The sequence below is a fragment of the Paralichthys olivaceus genome, chromosome 3 (assembly GCF_024713975.1).
Source record: "Paralichthys olivaceus isolate ysfri-2021 chromosome 3, ASM2471397v2, whole genome shotgun sequence".
NCBI lineage: Eukaryota > Metazoa > Chordata > Actinopteri > Pleuronectiformes > Paralichthyidae > Paralichthys > Paralichthys olivaceus.
This window is the reverse complement of record NC_091095.1, coordinates 17,773,074-17,790,844: the sequence shown is the minus strand read 5'-3', so window position 1 is coordinate 17,790,844 and position 17,771 is coordinate 17,773,074. Positions and strand designations below refer to the sequence as shown.

General features: G+C 39.5%; 1 protein-coding gene across 1 annotated transcript; it reads left to right on the top strand.

Annotated features, from left to right (window-relative positions):
* Nucleotides 1-2,839: 2,839 nt before the first annotated feature.
* mef2b (myocyte enhancer factor 2b) lies at nt 2,840-16,576 on the top strand. Its single transcript, XM_020081090.2, has 9 exons — nt 2,840-3,170; nt 7,392-7,472; nt 9,130-9,333; nt 9,574-9,702; nt 9,898-10,087; nt 11,687-11,835; nt 12,071-12,179; nt 12,681-12,792; nt 13,641-16,576. The coding sequence occupies exons 2-9, from the start codon at nt 7,419-7,421 to the stop codon at nt 13,951-13,953; spliced, it is 1,260 nt and encodes a 419-aa protein (XP_019936649.1). The 5' UTR covers nt 2,840-3,170; nt 7,392-7,418; the 3' UTR covers nt 13,954-16,576.
* The last annotated feature ends 1,195 nt before the right edge of the window (nt 16,577-17,771 follow it).

Below are 17,771 nucleotides of genomic sequence, written 5' to 3'. Positions count from 1 at the left end.
GCTGCTTTCCATCAGTGTCCCATAGCTTTGTGTTTGATCACTTTATTCCCTATTCACTGTATCTGAGAAGTACACCTGGTAACACACAGGAACAGTAACAGCGTGTGCTACATGTGGATTTGTTTTACAGTTCTTACACAGGGTGTTTTGGATTTTATTCTGGATAAGGTGTTTACATGAAACATGACAAATCTGCATTATTCATACTCATGTTACAGAATCCAGGTTTCTGATCATGCATCTGCAGGTTTGTCTAGATTTCTCACCATCTCTGCCACTGTGAGATAATGATAATAAGAACAAGATTACTCAATTTTATTTATATATGATGATTTTAATTTACATTAAAAACACAGAAAAACAGATGGTTCAGAATCCTAGTTAAGGTGTTTGAATTCCAAATGTATCCTCTATCAGAGCAGCACAGGAAATACATATCCAGGTTTCTGAAACCGGGATAACTGGTGTGCATGTTTCTGACAGCCTTGCCACAAATACTTTGTTTGTGAAGCTCATGTTGAGAATATCAGAGTTGCCATCTTTGGTAACTCATGTAACTTGTTGTTATGAGCTATTGTTAGGCGCTCCTGTAATTTAGTTCAACCCATATAGGCCTGCATGTTCAGCTGTGGACACACAATTACAATTCACTTCAGTTAAAAATCCATTTTGTGCAATTTCTGAAAATAACAGCAGAATTCAGCCATGATGTGGAGAAGCTGTGACATGACCGGCTCACACACTGAGTCACAGCACATAAAGATATATACGACACCTAATTAATCTGCGGGGAATCAGTAAATTGCCCAAGGACACTTCAGCAGAGTCAACTCTTGCCAACTGGCATTAACCTCCTTCTTATGGCCGTTATATACCACCATTATATAATAACCCCTAATGTACACAAAGTGACTGAGAGGTTTTATTCTCAGAAACTATAAAATGTTTGTTTGAAACGAGGCTGCATTTTAACTGCAATAATATATTTCCTTTAAATACTAAAATTCCTATTCTTAAATGAATTTACATGAATATTATCACTGCAGAATGTGAATTAAATGATACTGCATTCCTGCCTACTCTTCATAAGGAAGTGGTTGTAACCTAGAGGTCTGGACCTTGACAGAGGTTGTGACATTTACTGAAAGGGTCATGGGATTGTTAGCAGGTTGGTAAATGAGAAAATCTAAAATATGCTGCGCAACATTCTGTTTGTTTTCCTGCATGTTATGTATTTACTTATGCTTTTGCGCATAGTTTAACCTCTTTGGGCGTAAATGTCGAAATCAACTCATGAAGCCTGTGTTGATCAGGCTCACACTTCTCAAGACACATCTTTATTAAAAAAGCTTTTATTATGTTATGTCTATTTCTTTTATTATCTGTATCTTTATAATAAGAATTAATATATTTTTTGGTCTGATTGCGTTTGTTGTAAAGCAATTTCTTCCTTGTATTGAAAAGTTGTTATCATAATTTCATGTAAATGTTAATGGGCAAAAAGACTATGGCTTTACACACTCAGTCAAAGGAAAATAAATCCTCACAACATTTCTCGAATCATCCTCGACATTTGCAAAACAGTAAGTGCATTTCTCAAAACAATTCGTACAAAAAGCAAAGCACCATGGATTACCTGCAAAAGACAGTCTCTTGCTCAAAATCCTTAGTTCATCTCTCAAAAGTAAATATTTGTGTCAATGAACATGTCAGTGCCATCAGAATGACAAGTCCTTGTGTCATTGTGTACGGATAAGACAATCAAATTGCTTAGCCATGTTGTCAATATAACAGTGTACTCTGGAGGGATGTTCTGATGTAAACTATGGCTAAAGTTTTGAAGACAATTATTGTAAATTGGAAGTTACACCTTAGTGAATGTGGGAGCTTTTACTGTTTGTACTGTAATTTGTTGACAGACCATGTTACTGCAATACAGAAAGGAAAAGACAGTACTGCATAGCACAAAGAAAAAAACAAAAGTAATGTGAACATAGGACAATCTCCTCAGGGAAAACTGTACATGCAGTGCTGTAGGAAGTGACACAACGATGTGAAGATTGAACAAACAGTTTTGAGAATTTCAATTCTGATCTGAGAAATGTACCAAAGCGACTGAGAAAAACTGTAATTCTCCTAAGTCATTATTGTAATAAGTGTGATGGCCTATAGTCATTCCAGAAGCCATCCAAATGAGGAACAAGGCATTACAGAAAGAAAAAAACACTCTCAAACACCCATCTGTCATTTTATTTTATTTTTCTATGTCGGATCACTTTGAACAGACAACTCAACAGCTCTTTATTGTGTTGTAGTTTTAGTGTGGTACTGGATGTTTGTCAGATCATGTTAACCCTCTTGTTTGTTTGGTCTTCTTTTAATTGCCCCAAACCAAATAGCCTGAAGAATTAATACAGTTATTTTGTATTGAAAGGAAAACATTATTTAGAAGTTTTGGTTTTGAGAATGTGAAGCAGGATCCTTCAATAAAGTTCAGAGGGAGCTTTAAGTGGTTTCTATTAAAGGGGTAGTTCACCCAAAAATGAAAACGCACGTACTCACCACTATGCCGATGGAGGGGTGGGTGAAATGTTTGAGTCCACAAAAAACTCTTTTGGGACATTTAGGCTAAAAACATAACAACGTTTTAGGACAAATTTGAATGTGGGGACTTACGGACACTTGGGGACTCAAACACTTCACCCACCCCTCCATCTGCAAAGGCATGAGCAGATAATTAATTCATTTTCACCATCCCTTTGAAACAATGTGTGTCAGTCATAATAAAATCAAGTGATTCAATAAAGGTAGAGGAACTCCTGCAGTCAACTTGCTGACAGCCTGTGAGTGAGCGTTTGAATGGAGGCTGGAGGTCGGAGGATGTGTCCAATGGCAGGGCTCTGAGGGCGGGCTGTGCTGACAGGGGAGGCGGGCTGTAGCAGCCAGCTGTTAGAGAGCAGCTCCCCTCAACCATCCGCTTACTACTACTGCTGCTGCACCAGGTGGATATCTGTCCATCAGCACGGGACCGCAGCTCCGCACGGGACTCGTTCTCCTCCATCTATGCCTCCTCTTGTTTTATCTCTCGCTCCCTTTCCCGTTTGACCGATCGGTTGGTGTTGATCTTGAGAACCCAGAAGGAAACAGAGAAGGAGAAGCTCGAGGAACAGGTGAGAGAAGATGCTCTGATTTTCATTTGAAATGTTCCTGTCTCAACGTGTCTGGTTGTTGAATGTAGTTTCCTGTGTGTTCAGATCCACGAGGCAGCAGCTGTGACAGCAGTACCTGTTGCAGCGGTATTGACAGCCGCCTATGGATGAGGCTATATTAGACAGGGATGCTTGGCAACTCGTGGCCAGACAGGCTATTCTTACACGCTCTGTTTTGGATGACGTCGCCAATTTGTTTGGCCTAATTCTCTGCCAACATTTTATGTATTTATGCTGTATTTAGTTTTAGCTCACTGTTCGACTGCAGCTCAAACTGTTCCACGTTTATCCTTTGAGATAGATAGATAGATAAATAGATAAATAGAAACATAGATAGACAGATAGATAGATAAATAGAAACATAGATAGATAGAAACATAGATAGATAGATGGATAGATAGATAGATAGATAGATAGACAGATAGATAGAAACATATATGGATAGATAGATAGATAGACAGCTAGAAACATATATGGAAAGATAGATAGATAGATGGATAGATAGATAGATAGACAGATTGATAGATAGATGGATAGATAGATATATGGATAGATAGATAGATAGATAGATAGATAGATAGATAGATAGATAGATAGATAGATAGATAGATAGATAGATAGATAGATAGATAGATAGACAGATTGATAAATAGATGGATAGATAGATGTATGGATAGATAGATAGATAGATAGACAGATAGATAGATAGATAGATAGACAGATAGATAGATAGATAGATGGATAGATAGATAGATAGATAGATAGATAGATAGATAGATAGATAGATAGATAGATAGATAGATAGATAGATAGATAGATAGATAGATAGACAGACAGACAGACAGACAGACAGATAGATGGATGGATATTGCCTCGTCCATAATAATTTCATGGCTCAGCCACATTCAAAATATACATTCATCAAAGTGGTGATCATGAGACTGTTGGTTTGAATCTTTTTTCAGGCAGTTTAACATCCACCACCAAAATAAGTGTCCGTCCATCAGCTGTCACAAAGGTGTGTCTCCATTGTGAGTCCGACAGATCTCAAGAGCAACTTTATACAAAGGCATTTTTCTCTATTCGTGGACAGATCAGATGTTCGGCTTGTTCATGCCTGCATGTTCTAATGCTATTCTGGCTCTATCAAAAAATATCGAGGCAATTCAATTATCTCCTGTTAAAATTAGACAAATATTTCCTCACCATTTTACTGCGAAGGCCCGGCAAGCACATGAACCGGGTGACCCCTGAAGATGTGCCCCGCACACACACACACACACATTTATTCATTGATCCTGAATAGGGCAAATTGTCCTTTGACATAAACATGACATTATATAAGTTAACATGTTCGCGGTTTGAAGAAACCTCTGCCATGGCCTGAAGTGATGAGTGAGATAAATCTTGAAGGAATAATCAGCTGTACAATTGTTTTTCTCCTCTTAAAATGCACGTCAGGTTTGTTTCTAACCATTAATTTCAAAGTTATAATTTTCCATCAATCTTTTCAACTTGAGTTTTGGATGAGTTATGTCTTGGTTCATGCAAATGTGGTTCCGTCTTCTATTTTTGGAGGCAGCTATGGGTCTGGTTTCATATTTTACTCAAGGCGTTTGACTAAAATGAATCAAACAGTGAGAAGGAGGCTGCTGGTTTGGAGGCCTGCTGAATGCAACAGTCACAGAGGGGGCAACTGTGATTGAGTTTATATTCAACCCCTGAATGATTGAAAGGAATGTAAAATGATATATCACAGCAGTTGGGCAACACCAACAACAGATTAATCCAGACATGATATTTTTTTTGGGAATATGATTAATTAAATGCACTTTTCATCAGAATAAACGGTTTGCTTCTTTGGCTAATGTGCGTTCACTTGTTTACCATGTTTCTGAAACATCTCATTCTCTAAATGACTCATGGAAAGAAAACCACCTAAGCAGAACCCCCAATACTCTACGAATGCCCTACTTCTTTTCCCCTTCTCATTCATGCATGCACAGTTCAGTGCAGCAAGAAAAAACATGTCGTCACAACAACCGATCAAACCTGGTGTAATTGTTTGTTGTTGATAAGATGGAGGCTCCCTGGGTATATGTCAGAGAGCACGGCTGCAGGTGCCTTCCCTGTGTCTGCGCTCAGGTTTTTCCACTGTCTGGCCTCTGGGAAGGTCTGTGACATCTTTCCCCATAGAAGCGACAAGACTCAGGGGCAAGTGTGTGTGTGTGTGTATGTGTGTGTAATTATTGCACTATTACAGGACAAACAGTGACTCTGCTGCATTCATATCTTTTCATAGGACTTCTGGGACTAGTTGATGACATTTAGAGGTTTAAAAAATATCGGCCTTTCCTTTCTTACCACCTTTTTTCAGCAGTGATGAACACGTAAAGAGGATGGTTCAAGTTCTGGTGCTTTTATGGACATGAAATGACAGTTGTTGTTTTGGGAAAACATCCAGAATTATCTGAGGTGTGAGGCACTGCAAGTCTTCTTCTTCTACTTTCGTCAAACCAACCTAACCACATAGAATTCTGTAGCAACCTGTTCACTGTTCGACTGGAGGTGTTGCTATATTTATTCACATAAGTTGTGTGTTCTAGAGCTGTGATGGTGATATTTGTTCTTTGTTCGTATCTGAGACGAGAGGAACCTTCTGATAGAGATCTTTCTGGCCTTGTTTAGAATACATACGTCCCACTTCCCTCTCCTCTCACCATGAACATGCTTTAATGTGAGGTTGAATTGTCTCACTTCTGTACCAGAGCTGCTCGATCTGCTGTGAGATCAGAGCTTTGTGGTAGTCGAGTTGATCAATAGATGAATAATGAAGCGAGAGCCATTCGTCCGCAGTGTTTTTGTATGTGTTTTACCACAGGGGCAGCGGCAGGGATGAGCATGTCGCACACTGTAAGTTGTTGAGGTGTGTCTTGTCTCTGCGGATATCATAGGACTTTATAAGGTAATAATGACAGCAAAGAGGTGGATTCCTGCAGAAATGCCCTACATGCTTGTGTGCCAAGCTTACGTTGAGGGGCGGCGGGCACTCGGGGGGTCGTGGGAACACGCACGCCATATCCGCTCAGGCACCATCAGGAGGGACAGGGAACTAAATATAGAGAAGTCCAATATGTGGCAAGTATTGAGGGGAAAAACCAGTGAAAAGTCCTTTGGGGCTTTGGAGACGTACTGTCCTGTCCTGTCAGAGGAGTCAGACCGCCACTTCATGTCCAATATTGAGTGTAAAATGGAGATAACTCATACATAATGAAGTACAGTTGGATTTTGGGCTGTATGGTGTTGGAGCAGTCGTTTTATGGCTGTCTCCCATGATGCAAAGACTGAATAAAAAAATCCTCACGTTGCTCCAGTGTGCTGCTCTATATGGTTCTATAGGGGCAGGGGCGGGAGCGGGGGTTTTCTAGACCAAGAAAAACAGATAAACAGCGGGTGTGACTTTCAAAAATGGACATTCTCAGACTAACCACAATCCATCCACATTTCTTCCTCCTGCCCTTCCGAATCCAAACCCTGCTCTTTTTTTCCCCTGACCTGGCCGCTCATGAGAGAGGAGTGGGTGGCTTTTAGCATCGGCCATCTTTCAAAAACACACCGTTTTCCTGCGACTGTTTGGTTTCAGCTATTGCCTGCTGAACCTTTAAAAGGAGCTGCCGACTGTATTTTTAACCCTGTCTCTTGGGGCCACGCGGTGCAGCCGAGCACTGCTGCTGCTGGCCCGGGGGTAACCCAGACTGTGGGGGTGTTAGACTGCGTGGACTGCTGGTCCTGCGAGGGCCGCTCTAACTTTAGACTGCATCGCCTCATGGTGGTAAAAATAAACACCCTACTCTTACCGGGGGGGAAGGGAGACAAGTCACAACCAAATGGATGACATTTTCCCACCATAATTATATGAGTGTGAAGTTATTGAACATTAAAGCTGCCACTGAAAAAAACACAGATTCATACTTTGATGAACAGCTCAGATCCAGTGACCAAACATTTAGTGACAACTGAAAATGAACACGTTTGTCACACCCACCTTTTATTTTTCTCGAACTAGAGATCGTTGTAAATATTAATGTTTAATATCGTGTTTCTTAAATTCCCACTGCAGCAGCATTAATACCAATAACACAAACATTTTATTCTGATTCGATAACGTGTTTTCTCTCACAGGTGTCAGAGTCACAGACGACAGAAAGAATGGGAAGAAAGAAAATACAGATTTCTCGTATTCTGGACCAGAGGAATAGACAGGTGGGTGTTCATTTATACTTTATAAAATGATATAAACCAGAACCCTTCTGTACACATGTATAATATAAAGTATATAAAGGGACATTTGTATAGAGATACCTCATCCAGTGATCACAACTGAATTAATGAATCAATTAGTTTATGGTCAGTAAATTATTTAGCAACTATTCTGACAATCTATTTTATTTAATATGAGGATTTGCTGCTTTTTCTCTTTTCTATATTACTGAAAATCTTCTGGCATTAGATTTTTGGTTGTACACAACAAGACATTTGAAGATCACCTCATGCTCTGGAGTACTGTCGACTAAGTTCTGACATTTCATAGAGTTTAAGATAGTAAGAGTAGTGTAGGGAGATACTGCAAGTACTGACATGCATTAGTCAGTACAGCAGCATACTGTTCGTGCGAATGTGCAGGGTATGCAGTAGAGCTGGGATCACGCTGTGGATGTAAATAGATTGAATTAGTTGTCTGCATTGTGAAGCAGAGCCATAGCTCCTTTGGACAGGAATGACACAGTAAAGTATGAGGAGACATCACATTATGGCATCTGGAATGTGACGGTAGTAGGATCATGGTTAAATCTTAACTTAGCTTCTTTTCTCACTTTGTAGACTGATAAACTGACGTTGTGTTGGAGAAATATGAATAAGTGTGGACGACAAGAAATATGTATTAAATCATATTTTAGAGTGCTGGCAAATACAGTTTGTTTCTTGTATCTGCTTTTTGTGACAGAATGTGTTTTCTCAGTGATAAGCTTTGTTTAGTCTTTTTATTTTGTTTTGGGAGTTTTTCCTTATCTGGATCGGGGGTTTGAGGGTAGACTGTGTGGTTTGTTGCACATGTTGTAAAACTTTCACTTGGGACAAACGTGGGATTTTATTATATATTCTGTATAAAAATGTCAACACTGTTTGTATTTACATGTGATCAGTTTGGATTTTTGTGTTAATTATTTTATTATAATATAAATTAATATCATATTTTATTTTCCCCTTAGTAGTATTTTTAACCATCTGTAATCATTGATCTGTAGTTTGTATGGCTGTAGTTGTTGTAGTTGTTGAGGCACATTCATGTTTGGTCAAGATTAGAGCCTGACCAGTTGTTCAGTTGGCTGAGGGAAATCAGCCGAAATTAGTTTTCACAGACTTATGGATATTTGGGTTCATGTTTGACAATATGTGTAGCTATGAAAACTTTTATTTTACAGAATGAACAGAAATGTTTTGCATTTATTTTCACATTTTACAAAAAATATGTCTACTTCCGTAATTCAAATTGTATATATTAGTTTTCTCTTTTTATTTCTGATAATGTTTATGGTTAAACTATAAATATCGACCCTCAATTAAATTTCATTGTGATAAGGGTTTGAAAGCGACATCTTAATAAACAATCAATTTTTATGCTCTATATTTATATCGATCAATATATCTCTATCTGATTTGTTTTACTACTCAAGATTATAATAGTTTTGCTTCTGTAAATTCTGCCACAACACATTTTGATTCAAGTTGTTTTATCCCAACTCATTCATGCAGCAATATTGAGGAAGATGATAAACCTGGTTTTAGATTTTAGACTTCAGCAGTAATCAGCTAAAGTTTAAGGTAAGACTCAACCCTAGTTGTGTTTTTTGTGTGTCAGGTGACCTTCACCAAGCGTAAGTTCGGTCTGATGAAGAAGGCGTACGAGCTGAGCGTGCTGTGCGACTGTGAGATCGCCCTCATCATCTTCAACAGCACCAACCGCCTGTTCCAGTACGCCAGCACAGACATGGACAAGGTGCTGCTGAAGTACACGGAGTACAGCGAGCCGCACGAGAGCCGCACCAACACAGACATACTGGAGGTACTCTACAGGCTGCTATTAAAGGAAAGAAAGTGGGACGGAGTGATGAAGTTAACAGTTAACATAATTCATTTTCTAAAAGGAAGCATAGACATGAAATCAAGAGACAACTTTTACAAAGATGAATGTAAACAGTGTTTTATTTCGGAATGAAACCCTCATATACCAGTCTCACTTTTCTGAACCTTCCTGCTTTCACTGTGCATCTTTTTCCATTGTTCACTTTCTATTCTGCATCAGACTCTGCGCAGGAAAGGCCTCGGTCTTGACGCCTCAGAGCTCGACACTGAGGAGAGCGTGCAGGTGGCTGCAGAAAAATATCCTCTCAGCGAGGGCATGGATCTCTCTGTGGCACGCCAGCGCTTCTACGTCAGTCCACACACACTTCCACACATGTACACAAGCATGAGCACACAGACAACCAAGAACGCCAAGTTGACCTAAGCTAAAACTGAAGCAGTTACATCATTTCATGTTATTATTTCACAACTTTTTCTCCATAAATGTACCTGACTTGCTCACAACTCTCATGCTACTGTACTGTTGTTTTTGCCTTTACTTCAGGCTCCTTCACTGCTCTCCCCCGAGGCCCAGTTCCTGGTGTCTGCAGGCTGTGAGAACGGCTTCCCCAACTGCTCTGGATCCAGCGTGGCGTCGCACAGACCCTCTGGTTTTAAATCTGTCGGCTCCAGACCAGGCTCTTCCAGCCCTGCTGCTTCACACGCACAAACCGCGTTCATGTCTCCACACTCAGGTGAGTTTAACTCGGCTGGTCCTGTGAAACGCTGGGAATCATTATATTTATAAAGTGTGCTCAAGAGATGGTATTACTGTATATGGCAGGCCTAATCAACTGTGGCCCGTGGGCCAGATACAGCCCTTTTGATGTTTTCTCTGGCCTGCAATGAATGTTTATTCTTAATTTTCTAATTCCTAAACTAATTCATGTAGACACTTCATTTCAGTATTCATGTAGAAAACTCATTGAAATATGCAATATGTAATCAAGATTGGTGTATATGAAGAAACAGTTGTACCAGAGGCACCAAATTTGGGCTTTTACGGCCCCTGGACCTCCATAGCTGGTTACTTTTCCTTGTTACTCATATCCTTGTGGATGGACAGAGCTGTCTGAGCTCCTTCAGCACAGAGCTGTTAAGTCTCAATGGCACAATCTTGTGTTTTGCATTTGTGGCTATAGAAAACCAACTCATGTTGTTTTCTTGGCTTAACTTTGACCTTTTGCATGTCTGTATCTGTCTTTAATCGTAGCTCTCCTTCTCTTTTGTACAACAGGCTGCTGGTGGAAATGATAATAATACCATATAAATGTAAATTAAAAGCAATATATCTCAATATTCCATGTAGAAATATATATCTACTAATATGAGAGTTTTAATTTATTCATGTAGTTTATACTCAGTCATAATACCAATGTTTAACCTCTTAGTTATTCTGGGTCAATAAAACTGTTTCATTGCAAAATGAAATTTTTTGACAATGAAAAGGTGATTACTCACATTAAATCAAGACTGTGCTGAATGGAAAATTGCTCTTAAATTAAATGGCACTAAGGGTAGAAGCAACTCATAGTTGTTCTTTTAAAAAATGAATATCCCAAATTGGTACCGTGTGTTTGAAACATAGAGCAATGAACATTTTTCTACCTTAAAATAGATGCTCAGTGTGAAAATCCATCCACACTCTTGTGGCCTTCCTGCTTAATAATCTTGCTATAAAATTCGCATGTACTGTCAACCTCGTGCAGCTGGCTGTGAACTCACAGGAAGTGTGTGTGTGTGTGTGTGTGTGTGTGTGTGTGTGTGTGTGTGTGTGTGTGTGTGTGTGTGTGTGTGTGTGTGTGTGTGTGTGTGTGTGTGTGCGTGCGTGCACTAATCCACACATGGTCTGTTTAGTGAAACTGGCCCTCCACCACTGTTACAGCGGCTGTAACCAGTTTTGTGGTTTCTGTTCAGAACATAGCACACCTGTCATGTTACCCTCTTCTTATGTATTTGTTCTATTTAAACTATGATGTTAGTGACAATCTATGATTTTAAATGTATGAAGAATGTTTTTCTCATAATTGACACTGTTTACAATATATTCAAGATGGTTTCTGTCATGCCAGCAGTGCATCAGACTATATTACAAATTTGATCATGAACTTGTAAGCGATGTCTGCACATTGTCCCATAAAGATCTCATATCAGTTGAATAGAGGAAGTTTATTTTCACAGAGGGAAGGTGAAGAAAGTGTAACAGAAAAGTAAATGATTCCTCTGTGAACGAAACAAGCTCACATCTCTTTTCACTTCCCACTCATTTGTTCTTTTTCTCTTTCTCTGCATAGGTATCGGCTACTCCGTGTTGTCCCACGGCAACCTGAATCGAGCTCTGGACATGAAGAGCCCTCCGTCTCTGAACCTGGGCGGCGAGAACCTGCGGGGAGACACTGCTAATCAGGCCATGGGCGCCACACGTGTTAACCACAACTCTGCTGTAAGTGGCTGTTGATTCAGTGTGATCAAATAGGTGTCAGTGACATCTGACACATACTGTACGCAGCAGTGCTCCTGGACTGATACATGCTGATTACTTGGACAAGCAGTTTCACAGTTTTTTCTCACTCACTCACACCTTTCATAATTCTAATAATCATAGATTTATATAGTCTACTGTGTAAACACTGAGGTGTCTGTTTCATTTTGACTGTTTCTCTCTGCCTGTCCTTCAGAGGGGTCTCCTGTACCAGGGTCTGCACACTGGCAGCTCCATGATGGCCATGGGCAAGTTGGGCCAAAGTTTGGGAGGCTACAACCTTCCCTCCCCTGGAACGCCCCCTGGTACATCTTTAATAAAAATAAACCATGAAGGAGCTGTTTGACATTTTCGGAACAATCTTGGAAACAGTTACAGAGTCAGATCAGAGGATTGATATCACTCCTGTCTGTGTGGTAAAAACTGAAGCTGCTGCTGGCAGCCAGTTAGCATAGCTTAGCATAAAGATTGGAAACAAGGAGAGATTTCAGCTCTGTGCAAAGGAAACAAAATCCACCAGTAAAAAACATGAAGTAAAACTTATATCCAGCCACCGAAGCGAACTATAGGCTATGTTAAGCTGGGATCATCTAATTGGCTGATGATACTAGATTTATATTTACAGAAAGAAGAAATATAAACATATTTCTGTAAATGTTAATTCAGGTGAAGCTTTTATATCCTTTTATTTGAGGATGCTGGTTTATGAAATCGATACATATAATTAAATATATATTAAAAATGTATTTTGTTTCCTATTTTAAATACTAGAATTTATATTCCTCTCATCTTTCCTCTGTTTCCAGAGTACAGCCAACCTGGTTTTTATCACTCTGTAAGTTTACAGCGAGGAGCAGTGAACCCCTGGCAAACAGCTCAGCTGCCTCAGGAGCACCATGGGCCTCATATAAACCCAGGGTCAGTATATTAACATGTACTATGGTGCTGCTGTGTAGTAATAACTGTACTTTCAATCACAAAGTTAAATATACACACAAGATGTTTTCTTTCTCCACTGTTGCTGTTCAACATTTGTACGATTAGATCTTCATCAGTTACAAAACAGCACTGACCACGTTACATGTGTTACGCAAAACGATGAAGAACAGTTTGTTTATTCTGGAAACAATGAAGTAATGATCGACCACAGGGGTCAATTACTGGAATGCAAACAATATTAATGCCTAAAAAAAGTGCCTAAATAAATTTAGTAAAAATGTAATAAATAAATAAAATAAAAAGTGAATGTAAATGTAGAAAAAGAAATCCTACCTAAAAAAATGTAATATATACATAAAAAGTAAATAGTTAGATAAATAGAATAAAAAATATGCACGTGAAATAAAAAATAGTGGTTTAGAAACCTGTGTGCCTGTGTGTGTTAACCCTCAGTGCTGCTTGGGGACGTTTCTGTTTTTTTCAATTTTTCAATTATTTTGGCTGCGTTAATGCTTATGGCATGGTATCTGCCAAGAGTGTACAATCTGTGGGATTTTAAAATTTCAAACTGTTATGTTCTTTATTTTAGGTTCGTTTTCCTACATTGACTCATACATTCATGTACATTCTTTGGTTTCTACTGGTTTTTTCTATTTATTGGTGTTTAAATGTGAGAATTAGAAATGTCCTAGTTTAAACTGATAAGTAATTTCAAATGGCACAGTTAAAAATGACCTGGTAGATAAGGCGTATTGAGAGAACTGTGGGTGTTTGTTCAAAGTCTTTCTCTTTTTCACTTCTTTTGTCTTTCTTCTTGCTGTTTCCAGGATGTCCAGCGGAGGGTGCTCCTTCCCTTCTCAGTGTTGCTCCTCAGCCTCCCCACATCTGCCCTCCTTGACCCTCAGCATCAAATCTGAGCGCAGCTCTCCTGAGCACAGGTCCTCGCCCACCTCCCCTCCTCTGCACCACCTCAGACAGCATTCTCCAATCAGCGACCTGGGCTCGGCCTGCCATAGCCCTCCAGAAACCCTGCCGGCCAATGAGATGAAGGAGTATCCCAAAGCCGGCTTCCCACAGGATGAAAAGGAAGGAGGGCAGCCGCTCAGGCAGTTAGAGATGAGTGATGGCTGGCACAGATAGCTGACTGCTGCAGTCTACTGTAAGCACCACCATGTCGCATTCACACAGCTATCTTCCAATCACACACACACACACACACACATGCACACACGCACACACACATGTGCACACACGCACACAGAAGATGTCGAGGTGGGGTTGATCGTCCCCATCTTCCCAGAGAGGAACATCCTCTCTTTGTCTCATCACACAGAGCTGGACTCTCCTGGGCAAATTTTTTCTCTGCATCACTTGATACAGATATTTAGCTTTTTGTTTGGTTAGTTTAATGTGAATCAAAAGAAAATACAATCAGAAATGTGTTTGTTTTGTTCTGGGACTTTATTGAAGTTAGTCACAGCAGCACAGTGGGACCAACTGAATTTCTCCCAAAAATGTGGACGTATATATTTGGCTTTCAAAGCGGCCTCCAGTGTTTGAGGTTTGGCGTGTAAATTGGTAAATAGATGTAAAATTACACTCTACACTGTCTTAGTATAAATGTTACAATGAAAAGCAGATGGGAACTGGAAAAGACTCTTTACACCAGCCAGAAGAAACACTGTCCTTTTAGTACAGTACTTTACATGTGTTTTAGCCTTTAGCCCCAAACCAGCCACATGGTCTCCCCACATTAAAACAAAGTTAAACATTACATCACTGGAGCCTTGGCCTTGTTTGAAATAATGAAATGAGCCTGAACATCTTAATGGACAGTAGCATATTATTTTTCAGGTTGTAGTCACTGTAATTGGTCCCGGCTGTGAAAAGATTCCTTTATAAGGCATTTCTAATTTAGAAATGACAAAATCCATTCATTCAGCATAATGATTCATTCTAAAATTCAGCTAGTATGAGACTCTAATGGCCAACTCAAACCAAGTGAGGTTTTTAATACAAATTTCCCTAGGCAGCGTTAGTTACAGGGGATGTCCAGTTTATTTGATATCTCTCAAATAATTAAGTTATTTTCAATCAAATACAAAGAAAGTTTTGCACAAAAGATACTGTTAAGATTTAATAGATTTTACACAAACCTAGAACTCACTCAGTAGAGTGCACATACTTCCACCAAGGCTCAATTTATGAAACCACATTTAAATTCACCAGATCCAGATTTTTATTTGGAGCTGCACTAAATTCCACACACTAATAAACATCAGTCCCCTGAACATGTCTGATTTTATTCATCACGATCCATGAATTATTTTCTGAGAAATCAATGAAAATGTGGAAAAACGCGTCCTCTCTCATAATGTGAAAGAAAGTGAAAAAGAAAATTAGCTGGCCCCCTGACCCATATCACATTCTTCCACCAAGTTCCGTGGTTATCTGTCCAGTAGTTTTTGCGTAATGCTGCTAACTAACACACAAACAAACAAACAAACACAGATGAAAACCTCCTTGTAGGTAATGAGGACTGATGAGCTGCTGTGGCGTCACATTAAGACGTGATCTCTTCAGGGCTCGTGTGATAGGAGGAACATTTAGAGTGACCTGCACTTGTACACATGGACATGTTTGAAAAAAAATGTGAACTGATCCTTTCAAAATCTGGGCATCAGTGGATCTCAGGAATTTGATTGATTGTTTCCTTAAAACAAAGTTTAAGATATCTTTTCTTTCCATGTTTGTATGTAAGACTATAGTGGTGGATAAGCTAAATTACAGTTTATATTATTCTTACAAATAATAATAGTTTCATCCTTTTAATTTAAATATATAATATATAATTCAATACTAAAATTTATGACAATCTGCTTTAAATAAAGACCAAAGTGTTTGAGTACAGTGCCCATGCATCACAATCAGATACTGCAACACCCAAAGATGTATGTATTTATCTATAGCAGGTCTATTATATGATATAACAATATTATCGATTCCTCTTTCTGAAGGGCTTAACTTAGTGTGTATTGATATTTAGAAATATATGAGACGCTGCGTAATGAATGTGTCAAATTATTCAGAGAATATTTCTTTAAAAAAACACAAATTATGTTTTTTTTTACACATAACTTTACTTTGCACTGTGTGACATCTGAGTGTTTTTAACATATTCAACTTGTGTCCTGCAAAATGTTAGATATGCAGTACTTTTGGGATCGGAATTAATTTACGCTTATTGTCCACAAGGGGTCATCTTCTAAATTGCAGAGCAGCCTTAACTATTTGTGATTAATGATCTAATGAGTGTCTGTGATTGATTAGTGGTTCACCCTGAAGACTTTAACAAACACGTCATGGCAAACTGTGCAGACCCAGTGAAGTGGCTGGGGGACGACTTCAAGTTCAAGTGCTGCTGTGGAATTAGCTTTTCTTTCCTTTTGCAGTTATGTGGTTTATTATCAGCATGAAAAAACAATTTGATCAGTATTCTGATGTTTTGGATTTTGTTTATATATTTGCTGAACGCTTACTAGCAGAACAGAGACAGTTTTTTTATTTGACATTTGTGGTGATTCCTTTCAAATAAAAATTGTTTGATTTGTATGTTTGCTTGGCTCTGCTTTTTTTTCTTTTTTACTGCTACAAAGGACGTGATTTTTTTTCTTTTGAGAGGAAAATGTGATTCAGTTTTTTTCTTCATGTACATCCAGTACAAAGACAGATAAAATGCCTTCTTTTGTGTGGCTATCACGCTTTCATGTGTCCATTTGTTTAGTCTTATTCACCTCGGTTCCAGTCTTTTGAACCTGCACACATTCCCTCATTATCCTGTCTGGCCCCTGTCAGGCAGCTCAAAACGCAGCCACCAAACGAGAGGAACACGGATGTTACTTAAAAGCCTGGAGACCTTTATGTCTTCAAAAAAAACACATTTCTTTCATACAGCTGGTCGTCTCATGGTGTAACTATGCCTGAACATTTCCTTATGCTCGCCTCTGCAGAGCAGTTGGCTTCCTTTCCATTTCAACTAAAAAGCCGAGTGGAGCCCTGGACAGGCCCATCTCTGTCGTCTCTCCCCCCTAAATGAAAAGAGGCTCTCACTGGGGTCACGTCTGGGCTGCTCCCCTGAGACGAGGCCGGGCCGCAGACCGTGGGGCACGTCTGGGTCCTGTAAACACTCACGCAAGTTTCTATGGAAACCACAACCCGCCATGGCTGTCTGACTTGGCCTCCAAGACTTGCACATAATCAATGTGATTTTAAAGATATGACAACCTTATCACCTTTCAGTTCATTAGGCCGAATGGAGCCAATCCCAGGTGACATTGGCCGAGTGGAGTACATCCTGGACAAGTCGCCAGCATATCACAGGGCCAACAACCATTCACAGTCAATTTAGAGTCTCCAATTAACATGTCTTTGGATTGTGGGAGGAAGCCATAGTACCAGGAAAAACCATAAATTAGGGCCCTGGCTGAAATGAGACGAGAACCGGGAATCATGTTGCTGTGAGACCACATGTTTTAAGTGACAAACATGTCCCAACAGTTTTTATTTTCCTATGACCCTATGAAGTTCTGCTACAGACGCACAACATCCTAAATCCTTTATTTCAGTCAACTATCATAAAATATATGAGGTGTAAATTTTGTTAACTGGTGCCCTCCCGAAGTTCTCATACTTGTACTTGCGATTATCGTGCAATGAAGAATGTCCCTGCGCACATAAAGCGAGGTGGCCACCCCAGACTGCCCAAAGTTTGAAAAGACCCTTTTGATTGGACGTGGAAGTCGAATGATATCAACCATAAATCATGTCAGCGTTCAGACAAAAGAGCGTCTCCAGTCTCTCTCTGGAGAAAGGTCACGTTCTCTAACTCTGGTTTCAAGGCCAGTGTGTAAATCTGAATGTTTTGATAGTGTCATTAAGCTTTTAAATTGAGTTTGGAT

What these genes read in the sequence shown, in the direction of transcription:
- mef2b (XM_020081090.2), top strand. Translation starts at nt 7,419, where the DNA reads ATGGGAAGAAAGAAAATACAGATTTCTCGTATTCTGGACCAGAGGAAT. An exon ending in GTGTTAACCACAACTCTGCT is followed by an intron (nt 11,836 to 12,070) that starts GTAAGTGGCTGT and finishes CCTGTCCTTCAG; the next exon opens with AGGGGTCTCCTGTACCAGGG. An exon ending in CTCCCCTGGAACGCCCCCTG is followed by an intron (nt 12,180 to 12,680) that starts GTACATCTTTAA and finishes CTCTGTTTCCAG; the next exon opens with AGTACAGCCAACCTGGTTTT.